Genomic DNA, 27,430 nt, shown 5'->3' on the forward strand with positions numbered 1-27,430 from the left:
AGCATGTAATGTCTTACATAGGAGAAAGACAAAGGAGTGAGCAGAACTTAAAGCTTAGTGTAGGATTCTCTCCTCACAAGGGCCTTTGAGTATCCCTGGGAAAAGCTACATCTTAAAAACTTCATCTTTGCCAGGTAGCTCACACATGTAATCCTAATTACTCAGGAGGCTGAGCTCTGAGAACCACCATTTGAAGCCAGTGTGGGAAGGAAAGTCTGTGAGACTCTTATCTCCATTCACCACCAGAAATCAGGAAGTGGTGCTGTGGCTTAAAGTGGTAGAATGCTACCCTTGAGCAAAAGAGCTCAGGAACAGAGCCCAGGACCACCACCACCAACAACAACAAAAAAAAACCCACACAAAAAGAGCTGCAAAGAATCATACACACAGCAGTGATTACCACTGTTAATGGATTTTTTCTCTCTTTTTTTATACTAATGGCATTTTGTAAGTGTGTTCCTGATTAAAAACCATGTCTTCCAATTCTATTTTATGGCACAATTTTTGGGAAAGCCAGTCCAGTGTTTAATTAATTGACATACTCTCTTGTCACTTATTCATATCTGTTTATCTTCGTTAAGGTCAGGACTGAACTGGGCAGGTGGCACACACATATAATCTCAGCAAGTGTGGCTAAGGCAAGAGGAGCAAGTTCCAAGGCCACTGTAGTTACCTAGTGAATTCCAGGGTTCATCCTGGTCTCAAAGAAACAAACAACAATAGCAAAAAAGAAGCTCAGAACTCATGGGCCATCACCAGGCATAGCCACCCACACATCCTTACCTTGGGCATGACAAGGGACAAGGGATTGTCTTCAAATTCCTGACTTTGTCTTTTACTGGCAGGCTCATCCTCTTCCTGGGGCTTCCGCTCCTCACAGAGGCGCTTCTGAGTCGAGGATGTCAATGGTAACTCTGCTCTGGCCATGACTTCCAAGCTCTTGACATCTCTCTCTGACAGTGGTCCTGAGGCTGATCCCTCCTGGAGATTCCCACACAGCATGAGCAGTGAGGCAGAGGGCACATACACTACAGGCTGGCCAGCAAGCAAAGCTGGCTTCAGATTCTCCGCCTCAGATGCTGTAGAAAGGAGAGGGAGGCTTCCTTGTCCGTTCTGACCAGTCTGCATAGAGAATGCCTGCAAGTCTATTTGAGCAACTGACAATACTTGATGAGCTGAAGGATTAACACAATATTCTGAGTCGCCAGGGAAGGCAGAGTCCACACTGCTTGCCGGAGGTACCGCTCTCTTACTGGCTTTCCCCCTGTAATAAAAACCAAACATAGTGAGTTACACATTCTACCAGCTCCCGACTCTTTCTTCTCTCTCTCTCTCTCTCTTCTCTCTCTCTCCCTCTTTCTCTCTTTCTTTCTTTCCTCCTTTCTTGCCCAGTCGTGGACCTTTCTGGCCTGGGTTGGCTTTGGACCACGATCCTCAGATCTCAGCCTCCAAAGCAGCTAGGATTACAATCTTGAGCCACTGGTGCCTGGCCCAACTCAGCTTTCTTAAGATAGCCCTCAGGCTATAGTTCACAGGTCCTCCTTTAGCAGGAATTTGTTAATCCCAGGGCTGGGGCAGGTATTTCTTAGCTGGATGGTTAAGGATGGGGTAGAAGCAGTGGTGTGGAAGAGCTGTTGGGACTCTCAGATAACAGAAAACATTGGCCCTTCTTCCTTCTTCCATAACTAATGTTTAATTCATTATCAAGTGTTCACCCTCTTACCAGGCACAGAGATACCTTAATGATGAGTATAATATTGTAATCATTTTAGCAATCATTTTGCTTCACATCTCCATCTCTGTCAGATGACAAAGCTCTGCTCTCAGTCACTGTGGGTGAGCTTGGGTTGGATAAGAGAGACTGGACCAGATTCTGATGCAGGGACTGCAGAGTTGAGTCCATCTCTCTAACCACAGCCTCCCTCGCCAGGAATTGCTATTATTCAGCTATGTGAGACTCCACAGACCACGTCATCCATGGCCCAACCTCAGCCATCCCTCTTCAATCTCCTCTCCACTAGCAGTGTCACCATCACCTGACCCTCATGTTCTTTCTGACTCCTGTCTACTTGAGAAACTCTTCCTGACTCACTGTCTTACACTGATTTCCCTTGCTTTCTGTCTCCAGCTGACCTGGCTTAGATCTGCACAGCAGCAGAGCAGGAAGAACCACCACAAATGCCCTTTGCTGTGATCTGCTCCCCAGGAGCTCTTTTCTGCTTTCAATCCTACCTGCTTCACGCTAGCAAGATCTTCTTCAGTGACCCTGTGATATTTATTTACCTTGTCATGAATGCAAATGCAGTATCTAAAATCATTTTATAACTATTTCCCTTTACTATCCTATTTGGATAAATCATGGCAGCCAAACAAATCGATCTTTTGTTTTCTCCTCCCTAACCCTAAGACACAGGTTTCTTCCTAGATTGATCATTATAAACCTTTCTGGCTGGGCACAGTGGCTCATGCCTTTAATCCCAGTTACATGAAAAGTGATCAGGTGAATTACAGTTTGAGGCCAGACCATGTAAAAAGTGGTGTGTAAAAACTGGGTGTGATTGTGTGTACCTGGTGTTCCCACTATATAGCAGGCATCAATAGGAGGATCACAGTCTAGATTGGCCCAGGTAAAAAATATGAGATTCTATTAGAAGAATAATAACAGAACTCAAGCCTAAGTTTAAGCCCTAGTACTGCTGAAGAAACAAAACTAAAACCAAACCCAAACCATCCCCCCTCCAAAAATCCCCCTTTCATTCCCTCTTCAGTGTTTCTTCTGCATTTTCTGTGTTTTCCTTCAAATTAATTTAGATGTGTTTGTGTCCCTGAGTTCTGCCACTTATCAGCAATGTGAATTTGGGCAAGCGACTTTACCTCTCTTGCCCCATGAATATATTTTGTTACAATGACAGCCCTTGTCAATGAAGTTTCTGAAGACCTATCCAATCAGAAGGAGAATTTTCTCCTGAGTAGAAGCCCCAAAATCTGTGTTCTTTCAAATCTCTTTCTTCTGGGAATCAAAGAAGACCATGGACCTTCAACCCTACTCTCTCCATACTTTACCTCTTTAGTTTCCTTTCTGTAAAATGAAGACACCCATGCCAGCCTCAGAAAAGACTGGTTGAGTCAGGTTGTTTAAAGACACCTGCACAGTTCCTGGTGAGCAAAATTAGCAATAAGAATGACAAAGTGATCCATGACATTAAGATGATCCATGACATTTCTCAGCTGAGTGCTGGTGGCTCCTGCCTGTAATCTTAGCTACTCAGGAAGCTGAGATCTGAGGGTTGTGGTTCAAACCCAGCCCAGGCAGGAAAGTCTGTGAGACTCTTATCTACAATTAACCACCAGAAAACTGGAAATGGTGCTAGGGCTCAAGTAGTAGAGTGCTCACCTTGAGCTGAAGAGCTCAGAGATAGCCCTCAGGCCAGAGTTCAAACCCCATGACTGACAAAAAAAAAAAAAAAGATATAGCAACTTAAATTTCACCTTTTGATAGATGGCATTTTAACTTAGTAAAAATTAACACTAGTAAATAGAAAAGTATGTATTCCAAGTTATCAAAGGCTACTTACTGTGAATTGCCTTCTATCTGCTGTTTATAGATAGCTGCTAGACTTCCAATTTCTAGGGAGTAGCCACCTGGTCCTAAAAACCAAAAATGAAGGTTTAACAAATATAGGAAGAGACTTGTACATGCCAGTTATATATAGCATAACTCATTACTCATAGCTGCTGGATCATAAGACTACCTCAAATCTCTTCTGATTTTGATTTGAAGAGAAATTTCCAGATGCTTGCTATTAATGTTGAATTCAGGTCTCATTTTAAGAAATTAGAAAGAAAATGAAACAAATGTTGTTTTTAAGTCTGTTGAGCTTCTGTGCTATATTCAACAGACCAACTATGGTGAACCAGTTGATCAAGGCTGACTGGATCAGTTTCAGGCATGGAGCCATGTACACACACTGTGAAGTCAGTGTCTTCTTGGCTTCCAATAATTGCTTTACTTCAGGCAAGTGAAAAAGAGACTTTCAGGAAAACAGGTTGGACCTAGGGAAATATCACTGTATTTATTTATTTTGTTGTTTTATTTTTGTGCCAGTACTGGTGCTTCAACTCAGCTTTTTGTTGGTGAATTGGAGAAAAAAGTCTCATGGACTTTTCTGCTGGGCTTGGCTTCCAACTAGAATCCTCTTGAGTAGTTAGGATTATAGGCATCAGCCACCAGCATCCAAATGAATTATTGCTTTTATGCCAGTAGGACAGGACTACTATTCCTGGTGATTGATAGATTCCACAGATTAAACAAAGGCAGGTACCTTGGTTTTCTCTGTAGGGGCTGCTGGGTTCCGAGTTCCCTTTTCTCTGTACCTTCTCAGAAGTCTGAACTGTGTTCAAGGAGCCATAGCGAGCCAGCCTCTGCTTCGCACCAACTTGAAGCTTACTAAATGTTTGTCTTTTCAGTTCTGGTAAGACAGATGCAGAGACATCTGCAAGTTCTTCATCTGAGTAAAGGAGAGAATTGATTGTGTTGTTAGATATTGACTTTGAATCTGTCATATGTGAAAAACTATCTCAAACTCCAATTCCTTTTGAGGTACCCATAGTTTTGTTAAGTTAGTAGATGGTTGAAAGGTAAGAATGAATTCGTGTATATATTCCAAAATGATCTAACTACCACAAAAGTAGGGCAAGATGTTCTTCAACCCAAATTAGAGCAGCCTGACATTTTAATACTGTTGGGGCAGAGGGTATCAAAAGAAATCCTGACCATGCTTAGCCCAACATGCATATTTTGAGATTCACTTTCAAGATTGAGGCCAGCCTCTTAGGCGAAGCACTAGGGCAACAAGCAGAAGAATCTCTATATTCTGTGATGCTTTAGTAATTTTTTTTTTTGATGCAGTAGGAAGCCCAGTTACTAAAGTGACCAAAGGAATGAGGTCAGCAGACAGTACAGATGAAATGTACACAATGGTAAAGCTATCAGAATGATGGGCTTGAAGGCCACTGTGCTTAAAAGGAGCCTATGTGAAGCCAAGCTAGAACTTCCAGGCAGATGAAGGCAGCCAGCCCTGCTGTCCAGATGTCATTCCTACTATTCTTTCTTAAGCTGAAAGCATGCATATTTTAAGTATAAAGCTGACAATACACTGAAAAGTTACATTTTTGGGATAATGTAACCTTAAAACTGAAACAAAAAAAATCTTCATGCTTTTTTTCCCTTTTCTTTCTTTTTGTATAGCAAAGGCTCAATAAACGATCCCTTCAGAAAATCAGATATGATAAAACCCCAAAGTAGAAAATAAGTCCAGCCAGTTTCATGAGCTCTCCCTCCCAAGTCAACTAAAACAATGATGAAGAGTATAAAACAATTGTTCTTAAGACATTGGGCATCATAACAGAAAGGACTGTGATTCCTTAAAGATAAAATGAAGTGAGCGCCATGGTTGTCCTAATCTATTGCCTGGAGTTGGGGTACACAAGTCTAGAGGTACAGTATCCCTAAGTTGAGGATGGGGCTGAGGAACCTGGAAAACCAGGACAAGCAGATTAATGGGCAGTAAGACAGACAAAAGTAGGGGTCGTCCCCTTGAGTATTTGTGTTGATGCAAGTGAGTTCCCCCGTGGTCAGCAAAAGAAACACTCAAAAAGAGTAAAGAGAAAAAGTCAGCAGCTCATACAGGGCTAATGCCAGCTAGAGTTGATAAGCCTCAAAGTTCAGGGGGAATGTTTGTTTACTGGATGAAAATGATATTGTCTTGGTGGTGGGAAAATGTACTGATGATTCACTGCTGACAGGGTTCTGCTCATAAAAGCATATAATTAAGATCCCAAAGGATCACTGTTTCCAAGTAATTTTACTGCACCCCATATATAACAAAGCTTAAGAACAATCTTAGGAATATAGAAATGTCCAGCATCAAACATTGTATAATTCTCAGTGTCCAGCATACAATGAACAATTACCAGGTACATTTAAAGAACTAGGTCAATATCCTACAATGAGGAAGAAAAAAATCAATAGAAGTCAACTCAGATGTGGCAAAGTACAGTAGATCAGCACTTTAAAAGTTATAGAAATGTATACTTTCAAGAAGCTAGAATGTGTTAGTGTAAAGAGATATGAAAAATATAAAAGCCCCAATCAAACTCTTGGAGGTAAAAAAAACAAAAAGATTGAAGATGTAAAATATATAAGATATGGGATTAATGACCAATTCACATTAAAAGAATGAATGAGCTGGGCCCTGGTGGCTCACACCTATAATCCTATCTACCTAGGAGGTGGAGATCTGAGAAGTCTCAGATTGAAGCCAGCCCAGGCAAACAAATTGGAGAGATTCTTATCTCCAATTAACCAGCAAAAAGCTAGACATGGAAGTATGGCTTAAATGGTAGAGCTCCAATTTTCACTGAATAAAGCTGAGCAAGAGTAAAAGGCCCAGAGTTAAAAGCCTCACTACTGGTGCATACACACACGCACATCACACACACACACACACACACACACACACACACACACACACACACACACACACACACACACACACACACACTAAAAGAACGGTGAATCTGAAGAAACCGCAAGATAAATGAATAAAAGTGAAACAGAAAAAAAAACACTGAAAAAGAAAAGATCAGGGGTGGGAATGTGGCTTAGTGGTAGAGTGCTTGCCTAGCATGCATAAAGCCCTGGGTTCAATTCCCCAGTACCATATACACAGAAAAAGCTGGAAGTGGCGCTGTGGCTTAACTGGTTCAGTGCTAGGCTTGAGCAAATGCAGCTCAAAGTTCAAGCCCCAGGACTGGCCAACAAAACAAAACAAAAAGAAAGAAAAGGAAAAGATCAGTGATTTGTGAGACAATTGCAAGCAACCAAATATAACTGTAAAGGACAGAGATAAGAAAACAGGAAACTGAAGAAACAGCTGATAACTTTGTGAGGCCTTGGATTCCATCCTGGCAATGGAAAATAAAAAAAGTAAAAATGAAAGTAATGAAGAAAGAAAGGAGTTAAAAACTCTTTAACCTAGACCCCTACACCCAGTGAAAATACCTTTCAAAAATAAAATGTTTTCAGACATACTATAGTCAGAAGAATTCATCACTGTCAGACTTTCACTAAAAGAAATGTGAAAGTCTTCCAAGCAGAAGAAAAACGATATTAGCTGGCAGCTTACACCTACAGAAAGGGAAGGCTTAATAATAATTTCCAGTGAATATTGGAAATAGTAACTAAACAGGTAGATAATATTTCCCTCTATTAAAGAACTGCTTTAAAGAATTGCCTTAATCAGAATCAAAAATCAACTATAGACCTTGTAAAATACGTAACAGTAAAACGTTTGACAACACAAAGAACAATTTCATGCTATCTGTTGTATTCCAGTGACACCTTGAGAGTTGTTAAAAAACAAACATGTATGATATACTGTACCATGCTGGAAGGAAGAAGAGGGATGAGACATTTATGAATTTTTACCATGGAAACTACTAAATTAAACATCCTAAAGTTCCAAACCTGGTTGCTTCATTGATGACAATATCAGCAGCAAAGCAAGAGAATAGGTAAAGGAAACTTGGTTTCTAAATGGTTGAGAAAAATGGTGCTCAGAATGGCTCCAAACCCTGTTCACATGCAAATATATGAACTTCTTGTATTTTCAACACCAGCTCACTTTCCAGAGATCTTAATTTTTTTCCAATGGAACCTCCACATTAGTCTTTTTCCTCTTTTTATCTCCTAACTTCAAAGATTCCTCATCACTTCTCTTTTATCTAGTACAAATTTTATGGCTCACATATTCTGAAGCTTTCCAAAAATGATTATACCTTAAGCTGATTACACTTTATCTCATTATCCTAAGTTAAGCTTTGCACTTGAATCAGGATGCCTGATATTGCTACTATAGATGTATTAGTTCTTTGTTTTGTGCCGGTAGTAGGGTTTGAACTCAGGGCCTGGGCATGTACTTTAGCGTTTTTGCTCAAGAATAGAGCTCTACCCCTTGAGCTACAGTTCTACTACTGGTTTTTGCTTTGTGGTTAATTGGAAATAAGAGTCTCATAGACTCTTCAAAAGCCAGCCTGGGCTGGCTTCGAACCATGATTCAAATCTCAGCCTCCAGAGTAGCTAGGACTATAGCTGTGAGTCACTAGCACCTGGCTTGACACATTTGTTGAAAAAAACACTATTCTATCATTTTTCCAGTACCTAGCAGTCCATCAGAACTTAAATCTGTATCTTCTCTCAATTTCTACCTATGCAGTGCCACCCTGACTTACTAATTTACTACTTAACTCTTCACTTTTAAACTTGTGGAAATTATATACCTTCAAAAGCTCATCAGCCAACTAAAGCAAAAGAAGTAAGCAAGGTTCCAGGTACCATGGGGGTAGTAGTAGATAGAAGGCAAGGGCATCCTACATATCAACGCCATCATGTGTAACAACATAATACAACATGTGCTTGCTCAGCTCAGATACATTTTGCACTGGGTGGTGGAAAATTATGAAGGAGTAGATATTTGGGCCAGATCTTGAAAGCAGAGAATAGTCCTATGCCATACACACACACACACACACACACACACACACACACACACACACACACACACACACACACACACACACACACACACACACACACACACACACACACACACACACACACACACACACACACACACACACACACACACACTGGGCCAGATCTTGAAAGCAGAGAATAGTCCTATGCCATACACACACACACACACACACACACACACACACACACACACACACACACACACACACACACACACACACACACACACACACACACACACACACACACACACACACTGCCATGATTTTGTGGCAGTAATTGTTTGTGTAAGTTCATTTATTAATGTTTATACAGTGATATTTGCACCAATATTGTAATGACACATTTCTCATAATGTATGCCTGTCTCTAAGTGAAACATAACCTTTTTTTTAAAGGTGGAAAAAAAAAAAAAAGAAGGCTTCATGGGTGAAAAGAACCACAGAAACCAAGGTAGAGAAGCAGAACATGGCAAAACTGAACATTTCATGCAGGCAGGAACTGCATCACATACACCTTAAATTTCCCAATGCATATAGCATAGCATCGGCACCCAGTCCAGACTCAGTAAATACTTGCTGCATTGAATTAGTTACACTTGATTTTAAGTGATCTCATCCAGTCAGTGTTACTAAAGAGGTAGAGAATGGTATCTTTTATAAGGCTGAATTAAGTGGCATGAATTTCTACCACTAATGCCAAAATTGAAAGGGTAATTTAAAAATAACCGTAATGGCTTTTTCCCAGGCAGCACAGCTATCTGTGAAGTCCCTGCTGTAGAGCTCTAGTGCCTGATGGCTCAGATATTACCTGTGAAATGAGTACCCTCTTTCACTCCAGTTCAGTAAAATTGTGGTATTTCTAACCTTTTAAATAAATTACAGAATGAGTGTTCATTACATCCATGCTATATTTAGAAGCAATCTAACCACTTACTAGTTTTGTGACAGTAATAGATGTAATTTTTACATTATTTGGTACGTCTCTGAAAACAATGTTTGATTCCGCTAATGAAGAAACAATCATAATTCCAAAGTGTCAGAAAATCTGTTACAAGGCCTCATGTTTCCTTTCTTACTATGGATGACCCAAGCCCATGGCATTTAGAATAATGATCATTGCTGCACAAGTGATGGTGCTCGTCTAATGTTGTGTGTGACATGGATTACAGGAAAAGAGAGCAGATCTCACTGTGTAGTCAATTTATAATCTGGAAAAGGAATTAGTCGTTGGTAAGTAAAACAGATCCCTGGCAAAACCACACCTCCTTACCACTGGAACTGAAATCCACAGGCCCGATCCATTTGAAGGCTGGTTTACGTCCTCGTTCCTCTGTTACGTGGACTTTCTTTATCAGAGCCAAGCTGGTCAGAACATTGGCTATGTCATAGAGGCGTCGTACCTTTGCTTGAAGATATAAAAGGCAATTATAGTCGTGCCACCTGTGACATTAGTACCTTTTAGTTTATGTGACAGAACACAGTTCTTGGTCACCACATAAACCTCCAGAGGGGTGGGGAAGAGACCAATGGCTCTGTCACAAAACCACCCAAGATTTATGCATCTGATGTTTCTGAAGACACATAGTAAATGGAAGGTCAGTTTGTCCTTCCCTCTCTACAACTTCGCACCTCTGACAAGAAAGCAAAGAGCACTGTGATTGCAAAAAACACCAAGGGGAAAAAAATGGACTGAGATGAAAAGCTTAATAAATGTGATTCGGATGTGTGGCATATCCAAGCCTTGTCCTGAGCTGCTCTCTGCAGGAGACTGCGGCACCTGCCTCGTAGACAGCTGGCCTGTAAAAATAATAAGGATTCCCCAAGGGCCCTCAGCAAGGGCGCACTCACTGTACACATAAGATGCCAAAGTCTCAAGGTCATGGAGTAATTTCTGTGCTTAATAATATCAGCTCCACACCTGACATGCTGACCTTCTGGCCATCCAGCAGGGCAGGATGGGAGGGCATCTCAGCCATCTTGGAAAACTGCATACACACGTGAGAGAAAACCCAAAGGGGGTGGCAATACATTAAGATAGGCCGGACAATGACATGTTTTTTTCTATCCAAGAAATCTCTATTCAAAAAAATTGATTGAGAGGAAACACATTTGACCTCAGGGCTCAGATGAAGCAAAGGAGTTTGGGTAATTGTCCAGAAACATTAAGCTTTTCTCCTAACCCTGCCAGGGCTGAGTTTTTAATCGAGCCATTTCAACCTAGCTATTATTCCAGCCAGAAATCAAAGCAGCTAAGAATGAGCACATGGCTTCCCACCAGGGGCCCAGGGAACTGGCGCAGGATCCTAGCTTCACAGAAAAAGGGAATGCACAGGCGACACTTGGAGGCTATCTTTCTGTCCAGCAGCCATGTCCCACCACCCAATCCTCATCGGTTCTCTGGCTCTTACCTGCAGATAACTTTCATCTCCACCCTTCAGAAGAGTAAGCAGGGGGTGGGGGAGAAAAGGGGAAAGAAAACTCAGATATTCTGTCTTGGATGCAGCATTACGAAAGAGAAATGCAAAGAACCACATACCCTCCCTGACTGCAGTTCTCAGCATGGTATTCTGTTCTCACTGTCCACTTTCCTGTTCACTAGAACCATCCAGAAAAGGCTCTCAGGCAGCAGCGTAAAGGGATTTCTAACAGGTGACTGACCTCCCAACAGCACTAATGGACCTTTATCAGCCCAGGAAGGAGAGTATTTTTCTCAAAAATAAATATATATACATGTCTCCTCATAACTTAAGAGGCCAAAAGTGTCAGCACATGAAATTCCACCCTTTTTACGGGATATAAAGATTCTTACTTTTAAATTTATTGTGATCTGGAGTATCTTGGCTCTCTTCTATTAGTATCTTGGCAGCTACATCCAGAGTAACAATTCTGGTTTTGGAGACCAGGAACAACATGACGAACTTCTGGCTCATGATTCTCAGGGACTTATCTTTTCTACTGTTAGCAGATGCTGAGAAGGGAAAGAAACAAGAACAACAAAAAAATCAAACCAAAGGGTTTACCCTAAGAAAAACTGTCCTTAGTTTCCAGAACCTTCTAACTCTACCAGCATATGCTCTAGGCAGAAACTTACTTGACACCCATCACACAAATCAGCTCATTTAAGCAAATCTTATGGCTCATAAAATTACTCTGCAGCAAGCCTAAACTCTTACACGCACATTTTAAATTGCTCCTCACATGCCACACTTACATATATAATAGAATCCACACGTAAGTTTTCCTAAAGCAACTTTTGGAGAAGATTAATATAGACAGATGAAAAGCAAGGTCAGGGATAAGGTATCTCCCCCACTCCTCACCCCCCAGGACATTAACTCTCTTCCCAAAGGCAAAAATGCCATATTTGTTCTCTGTGCTCACAATATCTAGAATATACTAATAGATGCCCACGTCTCCCAATTTTTGTCAAAAATAGGAGCACAAATAAGCTTTATATAAACAGGAGAGGATTAGAAGTAAGCTTCTAGGGATGGCAGGTAAACCATTTACAACAGATGGCTGCCTTCCCTGCCTTGTGGGTTGGAAATAAAAGGCATGAGCCCATGGGACTCTAATGTACCCTTCTTTGTACTTCTAAGATCTGCAATTACAATGTGAGTGATGCTTATATTTTGTTATCTGAGCAACGAGGAAGGAGGGCAAGGATGCTGATCATCACTGGCTAAAATGGGAAGAGGAAGATACTAGTTGTGGGGAGGAACAACACAATATAAATTAAAAAACAAATCCTGTTAGTTTTTCTCTTAAACACTTTCTGTTCCAGGGGATTTTTACCTAATCTACTGCATAATAATTAAATATAATTCTTTGCAAAGAAAACTTCATCAGTGAAGAAAAGAAAACAGCATTATCAGGTGCCAGTGACTCATACCTATAATTCTAGCTACTCAGGAGACAGAGATTGGGGGATCCGGGTTCAAAGCCAGCCTGGGCAGGAAAAGTCTGAGCCACTTACCTCCAAATAACCACTGAAAAGCCAGAAACAGAGCTATGACCCAAGTGGTAGAGCTCCTGTCTTGAGTCAAAGTGACAGCACATAGGCCCTGAGTTCAAGCCTTGTACTGGCACACAAACAAACACACACTCCAAAAAGAAAAGAGAGAGAGAGAGACAGACAGACAGAGACAGAAAGAGAGAGAGACAGAGAAAAAGAGAGAGAGAGAGAGAAAGTACTGAGTAGTCAATCTATAATGGGAGCTCTGTTAGTGATCTACAATTCAAACACACCAAACAGCAAGAGAGTTGCTACTAGGCAAGGTTTACACAAGGTCAAGTGGATGGCCTATTTGTGCAGCCATCTGGCTTCCTTTCTTGAGTAGACAGAATGACAGGACATCTCCCTCTAGGCTTGTGAGTCCGGCACTTTATATCTTAATAGTGAAGATCTTCAGAAGAGACCATCACTCTCTTTGCTATTATGCACAAGGTCATAACAGACTCACAGGAAGCACAGTCGGGCTCAGAGAAATCCAGTAACTGTTGATCTTGAGAATCAGAATAGCCATCTTTTCTACGTTCTCCAAATTTAAAATCCATCAGATCCAGCTCCTTCTGTTGGAGGTAGGCCATCTGCTCTTCATATTTTTGTTCCTCTCCTAGTCTCTGGAGAGTCTTCAGGGTTTTGGGCAGGCTGTGCCGGCCATGCCAACCATACCGATTCTTGGCGACTCTGCTGACCAGATGTAGCGACTCCAGCACATTTACAATATCATAGATACGTCTCCTCTCCACACCTGTTTGGGAAACATAGGCCAACAGACAACACACAGATGTATACTTTTGAGTATCCTTGGATTGGACTTTTTATCCTTGAGCTTAGACTTTTTCTCTTAACTACTTTGTAGAATGTAATGCCAAGCAATTTGTGGATGCTCAATGAATTCAATGTATCAGAGTTTAAACAATGGAAAATTATTTTACTTCATTTACTCTTGGGATCCAACTTTCAAGTAGACCCAGTCTTGAGATGGCCATAGTTCATCTGCATAGCATCTGCTCTTGATACCTATTAGGTCAACAAGGTATATTCTAAGTATTTCAGCATATTCAAATTGGTAGTATCAAGTGATATGCATAATAATATGCCATAGGATATATGCCACAATATGCATAATAATGACACAGGATGAATGGGTGGTTGATTGTGACCTGTATGCCTAATTTTGCAAAATGAGAACTAAGGTCTAATAATTGGCACTTCATCATTGGACAATATCATTCTTTCTTGAACTTTGAATGATACAAAGAATTTTATCAGGCTCTCTTAATCATTGCTTCCTATTTTGAGCTAGAAACTCAAGATATAAGGGCATGGCCAGGTCAGGTACTCACACCTATAATCTCAGCTACTTGGGAGGTAGAGATCTGTAGGATCGTGGTTGAAGGTTTGGCAAAAAGAGCTGGGATGTGTGGCTCAAGTGGCACAGCACATGTCTAGCAAGCATGAGGGGCAGTATAAATCCCAGTATTGCCAACCATCAACACCAAACAAACAAACAAAATGAACAACAATACAACAAAAATGGTTCAAGGGCTTGGGCTGGAGTTGCTGGAGGAAGCTATAGCCAGACTTGGAAAAAGCACAAGTCTCCCTCCAGTGTCCTCTTGCTCTACATGGTCCTGACCCTTCTCCCTGTGTTCTCACTCCCCATATGCTAACAAACATCCCATCAGTGAAGCACAAAGACTGGTACAGAATGACTGTGACACCCATCAGTTCCCTTCCCACTTCCCCATCTCTACAAGTACCTTGGGAGCATGAGCTCTGTCTACCAAACATCAGAAATAGTTATGGTGGTTAAGTGTGGGAGGGATATGAGTAAAACTGCCTGATTTGAATCCTTGATCTACCCCTTATTACTAGTTGTGTGATCCTGGGAAGTTACTTAGCCTTTTTGTGCCTTAGTGCTTACCTCATAAGATGAGAATGAATGTAAAAGTTCCCCTAGTGTATTAATTTTAATCTAAATATTTTACATGGCATTAGAGATGCCTAAAATCCCTGCTAACATAAGATATCGAACTAGATAAAAACCTGTTTGGTCAGGTGCTGATGGCTCACACCTATGAAACTAGCCACTGAGGAGGCTGAGATCTGAGGATCACAGTTCACTGCCAGCCTGAGCAGAAAAGTCTGTGTGGGCTTTTTAATTAACTACCACAAAGTTGGACGTGAAATTGTGGCTCAAGTGGTAGAGCATTAGTCGAGGGCAAAAAAGCTCAGAGACAGTGGACAGGCTTTGAGTTTAAGCCCCAGGGCCACACACACCTCCCCCCACCCCCAATCTGTCAGGGACTTTATTGTGCAATAGGCCCTCAGGCCCACAGATTCCTTTGTTCTAGCCTAGGGGCCCATAACAAAAGTCTCCAGAAAACCTGCCCAGCAACAAAGATGTCCTCTTTCTTCCTAACAGCTAAAAACTGTTATAGAATCAGGGCAGACTTGGTGAATGCAGCTTTTGGCTCTTCAAAGATAGAATATGAGAAAGACTCCTATTACAAGGAAAATCCTGGGGTGGCCGTTTTTAGCACAATCAGGAAGAGGCACTTCATGGTCTATCAGAACATTTTAGTCCATGTTCTGAAAGCCTCATGGCCCAAGCTCTCAGCCCCCTAAATCTCAGGCTTCAGTACCAGCTGTCCATTGCAAGGTGCTGGCAGGGGCAGTCAGTATCTTGTCTAGAAAGGCCTGGTTCTTCATTTCAGCCGTTTAAACATCTTACCACATCTTGTTTAGAGTGTAACATTCTAAAAACCTTCCCATTAGAAATGTCATGTGAATGCAACTGAGACACCCCAGGGCCAGCCATATGCCCCAGTGTTTTGTTATTTGGTATTTGCTAGCAAGCGATTAAGTCTCCATCTAGTGGCTAGATATCCCTTGGAAGAGGAAATCACAGATTCTGAGCATTTGAGTTAGATGATCTTTAATATGTACCATGGTTCCTAGTATGTGGTTCTGGTGAGAGCCAAAGTAGCAGCTGCTTGCCTGGCTTAGTCACCTGAATTTCCCACCTTACAGAGTTTTAACTGTTGTTGTGTTATTTTCCACTTACTAAAGTTGCCCGCTGTTCTTTAAATTCTTACCCATAATATCAATGTCAAGCCTATATACACCAGAATCTGAGAAATCAGGCAATATGAAGCTCTACATATCCTATGATCTTAACAGCTTGTAACCTTGAGATAGAAGGGAGACTCCATCCCAGGAGATGGTCACCAATGAAACTACTAGGAAAGGACTTCATTTTTCAAGCTCCCATGGAGAGATGACAGGTCTGGGGCATTGGGAAGCTATAAAAACTCTCTGGATGGGAAGGGGAAACAAAGGAGGAGGCTACAATGCTTGATAAGAAATGTACTCACTATCTTGCCCATGTAATTGTAACCCCTCGGTACAGTATTTTCACAATTAAAAAAAAAACTCTCTGGAATTCTGCTCCACGTACTGTAATGTGGAACTCTAAGAATTCCTCTGTAGCCCAGATGAAAGTATGAGTTTGTTCTTCTATCTTCCCTAGGACCTGTGATCTATCCTTCCAACACCTAAACTTCTGTCTTCTGTAGTGACATCAGCGCAAGACTCCTGGATGGAGAATTTAGAGATGTGGAATAGGCTTTATGAATGCTGGATGATCTGTTATCCTCATTTTCTCTAACACTGGCTTCTAGGACCCAGAACCTTAAGAGGCTCTCCACCGTGCCTTCCCTCCCTTCCCTGTTGGATTTGTCAGCTATCCCAGATTATTTCATTAAACTTTGGGTTCTATAATGTTTCCCTAACCACAATATTCTACCTTTTCTTATATACAGAGCCTGACTAGACAGCTGGGGACTGGGGTGAAGGGGAAGAATCTAAGAACTAAGTTATTATCCATGCCAGGTATGAAGAGGTTTTTCAGGGTCAATCAGAACATTTCAGCTCATGTTTCTGAAAGGCTCACTGCCAATCCATGCCCCAGATATGGAGTTAGGCATGCCATTCTGATTATGTCCAACTTGGCAATGTCTCTGCAAGGTAGGTACTACGGTCCCTTTGTTAGTCAATAATAGGTTAATTTTTTTTTCTGGTCAATTACCTTTTTGAAAGATTTACAGTATAAAAATTTAAGAATTGCACTTGAAAAAAAAAATCAATCCCCTTTGACCCCCAAACTGGCCTATGATATGACATTCCTACCGCAACCCACTTTTTCATAATTATTTCAGTTTCCAACAACCCAAATCATCTTCTTAGTTATGAGCTTGAATAATTCACACCAACAATCGTCTAGGTCCCGAGGCACATGTTTCTGATGTATGGAAGGAAGAAAACTAAGAAACAAAAAATATTTATCATCTACTTAAGGTGGTCTCTTCAGCTCCGCCCCCATATATGTAAATGCTTCTTATGATTTAAGAGAATATTGTGACATCTTTGCTTAATGATTGTCAACCGCAGTTAATGTCCACTAGGGGTCTCTATTCTGAAGCAGCTGAATCTATATTTTATATTTATTTGTATGTATGTATATACGCACACACATGTATTTTTTTTACAGCAGTACACTCATCAGACATTACACATGCTCCTGCCATGTGAACGCTCTTGCCCTTCGTTGTTATAAGATTTAAGCTGTATGAATAATGTGCAGATATGCTTTTTTTCTCATTTAACAGGCTTTATGTGAATATCATGGTACAGACTTCAAACAAATCTTGCTCTCAAATCATGCTTTAAAATAAAATAACATCAGTTATAAACTCTTACAAACATTATTAAAAAATTAAAAGCAGGATATCTGTATTTTGTTTTTAGTCAGACAGTCTCATTAGGAAGCCCAGGGTAGCCTCAAATTCATGATCTTCCTGCCACAGCCTCCCAAGTGATGGGATTACATTTATCCTATGGTGAGGGTGAAGGAGAATTTTAAATGGGACAACATTTTATAATCTAAAGCTCAAAAATATTTCCTCTATACACATGTATTTATGTGTATAGGTATCTATACATATATCTATATACATATACATACATATATAGACACATAAACATGCACATAAAATATATATTATATGAATACTGTATACAACATATGTGTTGTGCTGGAGCTTGAACTCAAGGCCTTATGCTCTTATTTATGCTGGAAGGTAGCAATTTACCACTTGAGCCATCCCTCCATTCCAGCATTTTGCTGGTTAGTTGAGACAGAATCTCAGACACCTTAAAATTTTTTTTCAAAGTCTCTATAAGCACAAAGGGGAATTGGTTCAACATGTCCATTTATGAGTACAAGTCATCTTGACCATTCACCATTCACCAGAAAGCTTGCTTGGCATTCAACTGGGATCCTCCAGGTCTCAGTCCCTAAGTAACTAGGATTACAGTGGGAGTCACTAACACCCCAGTGCAAAATGTTTTTATTTAAGGTTTAAAAAGCCTGTTCTCCCAGATCTAGGAGGCTTTCTGGAATTCTGTGCACAGAGGAGACACTTAGTGATGATGCAAACATCTCTGGCTGCTCCCTGTCCTCCCCTGTGGAAGGCCCCGCTCTGAAGGACCTGCCTCAGAAAACCAGTTTCCCACTGTCACTGGAGACAGGCCTCCAGGTACTGTGGTGATACATACCAAGACTGACAGCAACTTCATCTAGGGAGATGGTTGTTTTCTCTGTTGACAAGGGATAACTTGGATAGCGAGCTAGAAACTTCTGGCACAGCAGTCCTAAACTTTTCTGTTTTCGGCTTGGCCTCTGCTTTTCAAATTCATCCACAGCACTGTCCCCAACAGCATCAAGCTACAGAAGGCAGACAGAAGAGAGGAGGGATATGTCATGGTTAACATCCTAATGGAGCCAGGCACCAGTGGCTCAGGCCTGTAATCACAGCCACTCAGGAGGCTGAGATCTGAGGATCACAGTTCAAAGCCAGCCCAGGCAAGAATGTCCCTGAGACTCTTATCTCCAATTAACGACCAGAAAACTGGAAGTGGTATTGTGGCTCAAGTGGTAGAGTGCTCTCCTTGAGCTAAAGAGCTCAGGGACAGCGCCCAGGCCCAAAGTTCAAGCCCCATGACCAACAAAAAGAAAAAGAAAAACATCCTAATGGAGAAATTGAAACGATGGGTACAGACAAGTTGGAAAGGGGGTGTGGGAGACACGTATTCCATTTATACCATCCTATCACTCAAGATTCTTGTTAAATACATTTGTAATTTGATGTTCTTAATGATTTATTGTTTCTTCTGGACTGAGGTTTTTTTTCTTCTTCTTTGCTATAAGAGGCTCCTTCTATTGGTTAAAAATTTTAAAAATATGTCATGTATAGATGCTACACCCTTGCTAGTATGGTTGTTGATAAGCACTACTAGAAGCTTGTTTGAGATGCAGAATCTCAGGCCTATAACATCATGGTTTATTGTTCTTGACATGAAAATCTGAGATGCACTGACCTGTATGGTGTTTGCTAATTTGTATATTTTACAAATGACCAAAAGTTGATGAAACTGAACAAGGGCCTGTAAATCATATTCCTCCTTTCTCTTTCTTATTGTAAGTACTCTAACTAGCATCCTTGTCTTATCAGCCCACATTTGAAAAAGGCTTCACTCAAGTGCCAAGAAAGTAAACAATTTTAATAAACAGATTCAAGAAGGGAGATTATTATCCCAACAGATTCAGAAAAAGCATTTGATAAATCTAACACTCATCTATGGTTTTCAAAAATACCCTAGGAGAACTAGAAATAGGAAAGAGCTTCATCAATGAAGGCTGCTCATGAAAAACTCAAAAGCAAACATCCGTCTTGACAGGACAATCCTGGAAACATCCCCTGAAATTTCAGGAGAATAACAAGGACATACATTATCATTGCTTCTCTTCTATATTACACTAGAGATCTTAGTCAGTGCATGAGGACAAGAAAAAGAAATTGAGGCACAGGGATTGGAAAAGAACAAGCAAAATCTTTGTCTGACTGATGACTCTTTTTCTAACGAATCTCAAAGTACTAACCATAAGATACTTTAGCAAGATACTTCAATGTTAAGACAATATTTTTTTTATAACGAACTAAATTTCTATACAGAAAATGAATTGAAAAGGCATTATACACAGTATCAAGAATAAGAAGCTATTTAGGAATAAATCTAGCAAATCTATTTGCCCAAACCACTAAAACTGGTATTAGAGAACATATAAAACCAAGAAGTATACTATCTTCATGGATAGAATGGTTTAGTACCACAAAGAAGTTCTTTTCCACCCTTCTATAAGATTCTATGTGATGACTGATTTTGACATGAAAGTTTGAGATGCACTGACCTGCATTGCATTGTCTAACCTGTATATTTTACAACAGATTATACTAAAGGCTGAAACTGAACAAGGGCCATTAAATTAGTCCTGTGTGTGTGTGTGTGTGTGTGTGTGTGTGTGTGTGTTGTGTGCCAGCCAGTCCTAGAGTTTAATCGAAGGGCATGGGTGCTGTTCCTGAGCTTTTTTTGCTCAGGGGTTGTGCTCTACCACTTAAACCTCAGCTCTACTTCCACCTGGTAATTGGAGATAATTAGTGGTTGGCTTTGATACCATGTTCCTCAGATCTCAGCCTCCTGAGCAGCTGAGATTACAGGTATAAGCCACATGTGCTTGGGATATGTATTATAATCTTTTGTCACTTTCTTACAATAACATCTTCGTTTCATCAACATTTGAGAAGTAGCTTCATTTAAGTACCAAGAACATAAAAAGGCTTTTCAATATACAAATTCAAGGGAAAAAAAGAGATGTGATTATCTTAACTGATTCAGAATTAAAACCCAATCTAAAGTACAAATGGAAGAACAAATTGCTAAGAATACCTATGCTATATATTTGAAGAAAAATATGAAGGTCCTGCCTTATTTGATAACAAAGCTTCTCACAATATAGCAATGGCAGAGAAACAAATTGACCAGTAGAACAGGATCCAGAAATAGACATATATAGTAAATGGAATTTTGATATTTGACATAGGTAGTACTAGAACTCCATAGGTAGTAGAAGGAACTCCAAATTCATAATGCAGGTAGAACATATTATACATATACAAACATAAAGTTCTATTACTGACTCAACATCATACATGAAAAGCAATTTCAAGTGAATTGTTTATTAATCACAGAAAACAAATTGTAAATGAAAATGCAGGGCCATATTCTCCTGACTTCTGGATAGGGAACAATTACTTTACAACACACACACACACACACACACACACACACACACACACACACACACACACACACACACACACACACACACACACACACACACACACACACACACACACAGATTTATACCAGAAAATGCAGGGCCATATTCTCCTGACTTCTGGATAGGGAACAATTACTTTACAACACACACACACACACACACACACACACACACACACACACACACACACACATACACACACACACACACACACACACACACACACACACACACAGATTTATACCAGACTAAGTTAAACTTAAGAAATGTACAATGTCAATCTGACCATATATTGAATTGATATTGGCATGGCCATACACTGACTTGATAATGGTTTAATGCCCCAAATAACCACACAATCATCTCCAACAAATTAATACGAAAAAGTAAAACAAGATAATAAAAATCAGAAAACAACACAAAGAAGCACTGCAGAGAAGAGGAAGAAACCATCCAGGAATTGTGTGGAAAGCTTACCCTCATCAGTCACCAAGGACAAACAAATGGAATACCCACAGGAACATAAAAAAAACTGTTTGCTGGGCTGGGAAGGTGGCTCAGTGGTAGAGCGCTTGCCTTGCATGCATGAGGCCATGGGTTCGATTCCTCAGCACCACATACGCAAAAAGAAAAAAAACCGGAAGTGGCGCTGTGGCTCACGTGGTAGAGTGCTAGCCTTGAGCTGAAGAGCTGAGGGATAGTGCCCAGGCCCAGAGTTCCGGCCCCATGACCGGACCCAAAAAAAAACCAAAAAAAATCTGTTTGCTCACTAGCTGGAGAGAAATTAATGTTTGACGATTTCAGGTGTCAGAGAGTATGTGGGTCAACAAATGATTTATCTGTTACTGGTGGAAACAAACAGCACTTTGGAAAGCAAATTGACATTACTTGTAAACATCTGCACATCCAATGACCTGGCGGTAGCTATACCAGAATCATGGTTTAAGGCAAACCAGAGCTAAAAATCAGTGAGACCACCATCTCAGCCAATAAGCTAGTCATACATGGTGTTTCATACCCGCAACACAACTACATGGCAGGTGTAGGAAGGAGGGTCATGGTTCAAGGCTGGCTCTGAGCAAAAACATATGATCATATCCAAAAAATAACTAAAGCAAAAAAGAGGTGGGGCCATGGCTCAAGTGGTAGAGCAAGTGCAAGACCTTGAGTTTAAATCCCAGTGCTTCAAAACAAAAACTTGGCAAAAACCAACCCACAAACCAAACAGAAACAAAACACTTGTAGAGATTTCTAGAAGTGTTTTAGGGTCATTATTGCACAACCACTTACTTTGATAAAAGTAAGCTATAATGTTACTGTGTCAAAAAGATGACTGACAAATCCTTTTGGGTGGTTTTCACTTTGCTGTATTTTATCAAAACTTTTTTTTAAAAAAGGAAAAAAAAAAAAACCAAGAAAATCTAATTTCTGACTCTGACAGCAAAACGCACACAATTTTATTTAATTCTTCCAACCCCAGCAAAACCAAGGCAGGTGACTCCTAACATCTGTGGAACAAAGTCCTTGGACTTTCCACATCAAATACAAAATATAAAGGAAGCCAGACAGCCCAGAAGAATTCTGAGCATTTTCTGGGTTTAAACCATGTGGAATACTCTCAAAAATCGATGATTTGCATCTACTTACATGAAAGAATCTGTTCCTTGTGCCACTGTAATGATATGTGTAGGAGATTAAATTCCTTTTGGTCTATCAATTTCAAATTCTAATTTAGGACATCTTTTTTCTCTTCTCTCCTCCCTATTTCTTCATTTTAGTAAATTTTATACTGTAACAGGCCCATCAAAAGGAGTATAAATAGCTAAGAACAGTAAAATCTGTAAGTAAGCTTTTTTTGTGTGTACTGGTCCTGAACTCAGGGCCTGGGTACTGTCTCTGAGCTTTTTTGCTAAAGGCTAGCACTTAATCACTTCAGCTATATCCAGCTTTTTGGGATGTTTAATCTGGAGACACAGATTTTCCTGCCTAGGCTGGCTTTGAACCCCAATCCTCTTATCTCAGCCTCCTAAAAGTAGCTAGGATTACAGGTGTGTCACTGGTATCTAGCTATAAGTAACTTTTTAAAAGGAAGCCTGGAAAAAAGTTTACTGATCACTAGTTTTTCTTTTATCTTTTTTTTTGGTAGCAGTTCTGGAGCTTGAAATCAGGCTTGAGTGCTATTCCTTAAAGTTTTTTGCTCAAGGCTGGAGTTCTAGTGCTTCAGCCACAATTCTACTTCCAGCTTTTTGGTGTTTAATTGGAGATAAGAGTCTCATGGACTTTTAGCCTGGGCTGGCTTCAGACTGTGATCCTCTGATTTCTGTCTCCTGAGTAGCTAGGATTACAGGCATAAGACACCAGTGCAACATATTCATATTACTGAGGTTCCTCATAGGATATGCAATTTAAAGATAGATTCACTTGAATAAAGCCCCCAAACAGCCAACTGATCATGTTTATGAATAATGGGATTTTCCAAGCCAAAGTATTTCTGCTAATATAGCCTATAAAATCTGAACAAAAGCAACACAGAAACGTTAAAAAGAAATCAAATCCCTTCATTAAATCAAAATTATTGTTTTTTTTTAACATGTCTGGTCAAGAGAGCATCATACAAAGAAGAGAGCATTCCTTATGAAAAATAAGATCAAGAGCAGGAATTCAGCTGTTAAGAAAAAGATAGGAACTTTCAGCTCATCAGGTAATGAAAAGCAGAATTCTATGACTTTCTAAAAATCAAGTAAAGCTTTCTAAATTCTATAAAACAAACTTTTGGGAGCATAGCTGTTACCTGTAAACAGTCTGTAAATGCATCGTCCTTGTTTTCAATGGGCCTGAACAGTCCCTTTTTCTTCTCCCGGTCCCTTATGTCTGGGCTGGCAGCACTGATGAGCATCTTCAGGTTGGCGGTGGGTGTCCATGGCTCTACCTGCTGTCGGTCAACAAGCTTAACTGGAGTAATGGGATTTCTTTCCGGGGTGAAGAGTTTTTGCTTTGATAGATCAATTGGTTCATTTTTTATTGGTGTCTTTGGAGCCATTCTTGATGGATCAACAAATATATTTTCCTATATTAAAAAAAGAGATTTTTTAGCAAGGACAAGGAAGAGCAGATTATGCTATGAGTTCGGTTAAATCCCACCATTCACCAAGACTTGGAAATACATGGTCAAGGCTGGAAATACATGGTCAAGGCTGTAGAGTATCAGGATGGGATGAGTGAAGGGCAGATGAATGCATTCAAGGGAAGGGAATAATGGCTCCAATAAGAAATGGATTATCATCTGTTATTCCTTTTAAACCTATTTTCCATGGCATCCCTGCAAGAGAGGTTATGAATATATCTATCAGTATATATGAATTACAAACATCATTAGGAGTGATGAATGTGAATATGGGTAAAATTCATATTGCTTTTAAGGGTGATCACTCTCTCTCCCTCTCCATCTATCTATCTCTCTATATAAAAATGTATATATATGTGTGTGTGTATATATGTATATATATACACACACAGATATATATGTATATATAATATATATATGCCTGCATGCATATACATAAAATGGCCTCATACTATTCCCTCTCACTTGGCTTTTTTTGCTCAAGACTAATGCTCTACCATTTGAGCCATACTTCCACTTCCAGCATTTGGCAGGTTAGTTGGAGATAAGAATCTCATAGACTTTTTTGCCCAGGCTTGCTTTGAACCCTGATCCTCAGATCTCATTCTCTTGAGGCTTTTAGGTGTAAGCCCACTAGCACCTGGCCTATAAATTTCCAAATTCCTTCATCCTGATAGGTGATCATACTTCACATGACTCCTGTCGTTTCTACCATATGTGATTTGCTATTGGAGTATCATCCAACCAACCCACAACCTGTTCAACACAAAGAGAACACCACTGGCAATAAGCTTAGATGGCTCAGAGGTAGGCAGCAAGTTTTTTTGATATCTTTGTCTTAGATATCAAATTTCAATTAAAAATTATTTTTGAATATTATGAATACCAGTTAGTTAATAATTAATAATGATTAGTAAACTATAGTTAGCTAATAATACCAATAGTTTTAATATAATTAATAAGTCTCATATTTTTATTATTTTTATTTAATGACCCACTAATAGTACAAAGGAATTTAACTATAAAAATTTCACAGATAAATACAGTATACTTTGAGTAAATTCACCCCTCTATTATAATCCCTTAACTACCCTCTCACAAACAGTACTTGGTAGGTTCCATTATGCTATCTTCATTCATGTAAATGCACACATCTATATAAAACACATAACCATAAATACACATATATGTGTATATGTAGATGCACATACATCTATATGTACACACATTCTTTAAACCTTTTCACTCCTCATTACCTTCTCCTTTCTACTGTCAAGGTTTCTAAGTGTTTAAGACCCAAGTTTTGTTTTTAATTTTTCAGCACCATGGTAATAGCTGTGGAATAGAACCTACTCCCCCACCCCCACAGCATACTTTGCACAGATTGTCTTAGCTAATTATAAGAAAAGATTAAAGGTAGATCCATTATGAAAAGAACTAAGTACGAAAAATTCACAATGGGAGTTACCGAGTAATTATAATCACATTTCTTCCTCCGAAAAGATTTCTACCACTTAAAACCAGAAGCATTCTTCTTTCATGTGATAGGATTTTCCTCCCATTAACTGTGACTTACATAATCACAATGGGGGATGAGTCACTCCTTTCCTATATATTTATAACTACTGCCATTACACATACTTGGATTTTGTCTGATAGCTGTTTTTTTTATTAAGGTGATGTACAGAGGGGTTACAGTTACAAAAGTTAATAAGCACATTTCTTGTCAAATTTGTTACCCCTTTCCTCATTTTTCTCCAACTTTCCCTCCCTCCTACCCTCCTCAAGTTGTACAGATCATTTCTAACATATTGTCTTGTGATTATCACTGTTGCATTGGTTCCCCCCCTTGTTTTTTAAAAGTGTTTTCCTAGAAATAAGCAACATTCTGAAGCGGTAACAGAAGCAGCAGTTTGTGTTTGAAGGTCAACCTTTGTTCCTTGGATTAGTGGATGCTATTGGCTACTATTCATGGTTGACAGTTCTGTCATTATCTGATCGGAAGCAAGAGTGGGGACGGGGCTATGATTTCTCAAAGCCAACCAGCATTAAGCCTCCAACCAGGAGGTTTGCATCTGTTTGCCTCTTCACACAAATCCCTCCTGCTGGTGTGCCACTTGGATAAAGTATTCTACAAGTGAACTCGCAGGGGAAATGTTAAGAATGTATTGCTACACTCTCTGCCTTATGTATTTAACATACATAACTCCTGACCCAGTCCTTCTAGTCCTTCATCATAGGTACTATTGTTTTGCCATTTTATAGATGAAGAAACTCAGACAGTGAAGTTAAATAACTTGCCTGGGGTCACATCCAACCTCCTGTGTAAAACTCAAAGGAATGGAAAAACAATGAAAACAGTTTCTGAACTTCTGAATCTAGAGATGAGCTGGTTCTAGGTGCAACAGACAGAAAGTTATCTTTTTCACACCTCCAACAGAGAACCCAGTGAGCCACTGACCCCCCCTAGCATTTCTGGGGGATGCTATTATGGGTAGTTATGTGTGCCAGATCCACGGCCAGCTTAGCAGCATCTGCTGCTTATCACAGTTGGAAGGTGGGCAAGTCCCTTTACCTCACCATAGGCCGTTTCTTTCAACTGAAAATCAAGTATACAAAAAAAACCAAACTGAAGAATTATGAGAATAGCTCCTGGTACCTAGTGAATACCAATTTAACAATTATCTTTTCCTCTCTTCCTCCTTCATCACTTACAACTACGATAATACAGCACATCATATTGCTTTTGACGTTCTGAGTGTGTCTTATCTCAATGAGACTGTGCACCTCACAGTTCTTGGCACAGTGCCTTGTCCATTACATATGCTCAAAGAACACTGGGCCTTGTCAGAAGTTACCCTGAAGGTATAGGGTGTGTAGCCCAGGCTTGCTGCATCGACAGATTTGCTCTTTCTGGATTGCTTCCACTGTACTTGTCCTCATACAAGTAACCAGTCCTCATTTTCTCCCTAGCAAGAGGTCAATTAGAATGAATGATTTCTTTGCTTACTTTGGTATATTCTCACTATAGTTTAAAAAACTAAAGTTGGGAGTTAGGCTATGTGGTAGATTAGGACTGTGTTACACCTTTATGCCAAAATTTTAAAATGCCAAGCAAATCATGTTCTGAGCAATCAGAAAGTCAACTGCCAATCTAATTATACCCTGTTTTGATTTCTGTCCTGTCATCCTTCCCTAATGGGGCAGGATGCACAGCTGGAAGGAAGACATACCAAGGTGCATCCAGATCTCTTCAGGTATGAATGACTCATTTCCCCTGGCTGTTCAGAGACTTTCAGAGTCTTGCCAATAATAAATCCTTAGCTGGATTAATGTGGCTGAAGAGGGCTGACAAGTCTAGAACCACACCCATTTTGTGGGAGGCCTGGTAGAAGTAACATCAGCACAAAAAGGTCTGGCCTCTTGGCCTCAGCTCAAGACCACTCTAAGGGGTCATT

General features: G+C 40.1%; 1 protein-coding gene across 1 annotated transcript in view; it reads right to left on the reverse strand.

Moving 5' to 3' along the window:
* The window catches only part of E2f7 (E2F transcription factor 7), a 38,610-nt gene that overhangs the window by 6,001 nt on the left and 5,179 nt on the right, over window positions 1–27,430 (reverse strand). The window contains exons 3-10 of the mRNA XM_069989074.1: window positions 23,640–23,915; window positions 18,226–18,394; window positions 13,061–13,351; window positions 11,407–11,565; window positions 9,868–10,002; window positions 4,323–4,508; window positions 3,576–3,648; window positions 784–1,264 (exon numbers count right to left, since the gene is read on the reverse strand). Of these exons, the coding sequence (XP_069845175.1) occupies window positions 784–1,264; window positions 3,576–3,648; window positions 4,323–4,508; window positions 9,868–10,002; window positions 11,407–11,565; window positions 13,061–13,351; window positions 18,226–18,394; window positions 23,640–23,915 (1,770 nt within the window). The remainder of the gene's footprint in view (window positions 1–783; window positions 1,265–3,575; window positions 3,649–4,322; window positions 4,509–9,867; window positions 10,003–11,406; window positions 11,566–13,060; window positions 13,352–18,225; window positions 18,395–23,639; window positions 23,916–27,430) is intronic.

Source organism: Dipodomys merriami, unplaced genomic scaffold, assembly GCF_024711535.1.
Source record: "Dipodomys merriami isolate MVZ:Mamm:240054 unplaced genomic scaffold, mDipMer1.0.p SCAF_10, whole genome shotgun sequence".
Lineage (NCBI taxonomy): Eukaryota > Metazoa > Chordata > Mammalia > Rodentia > Heteromyidae > Dipodomys > Dipodomys merriami.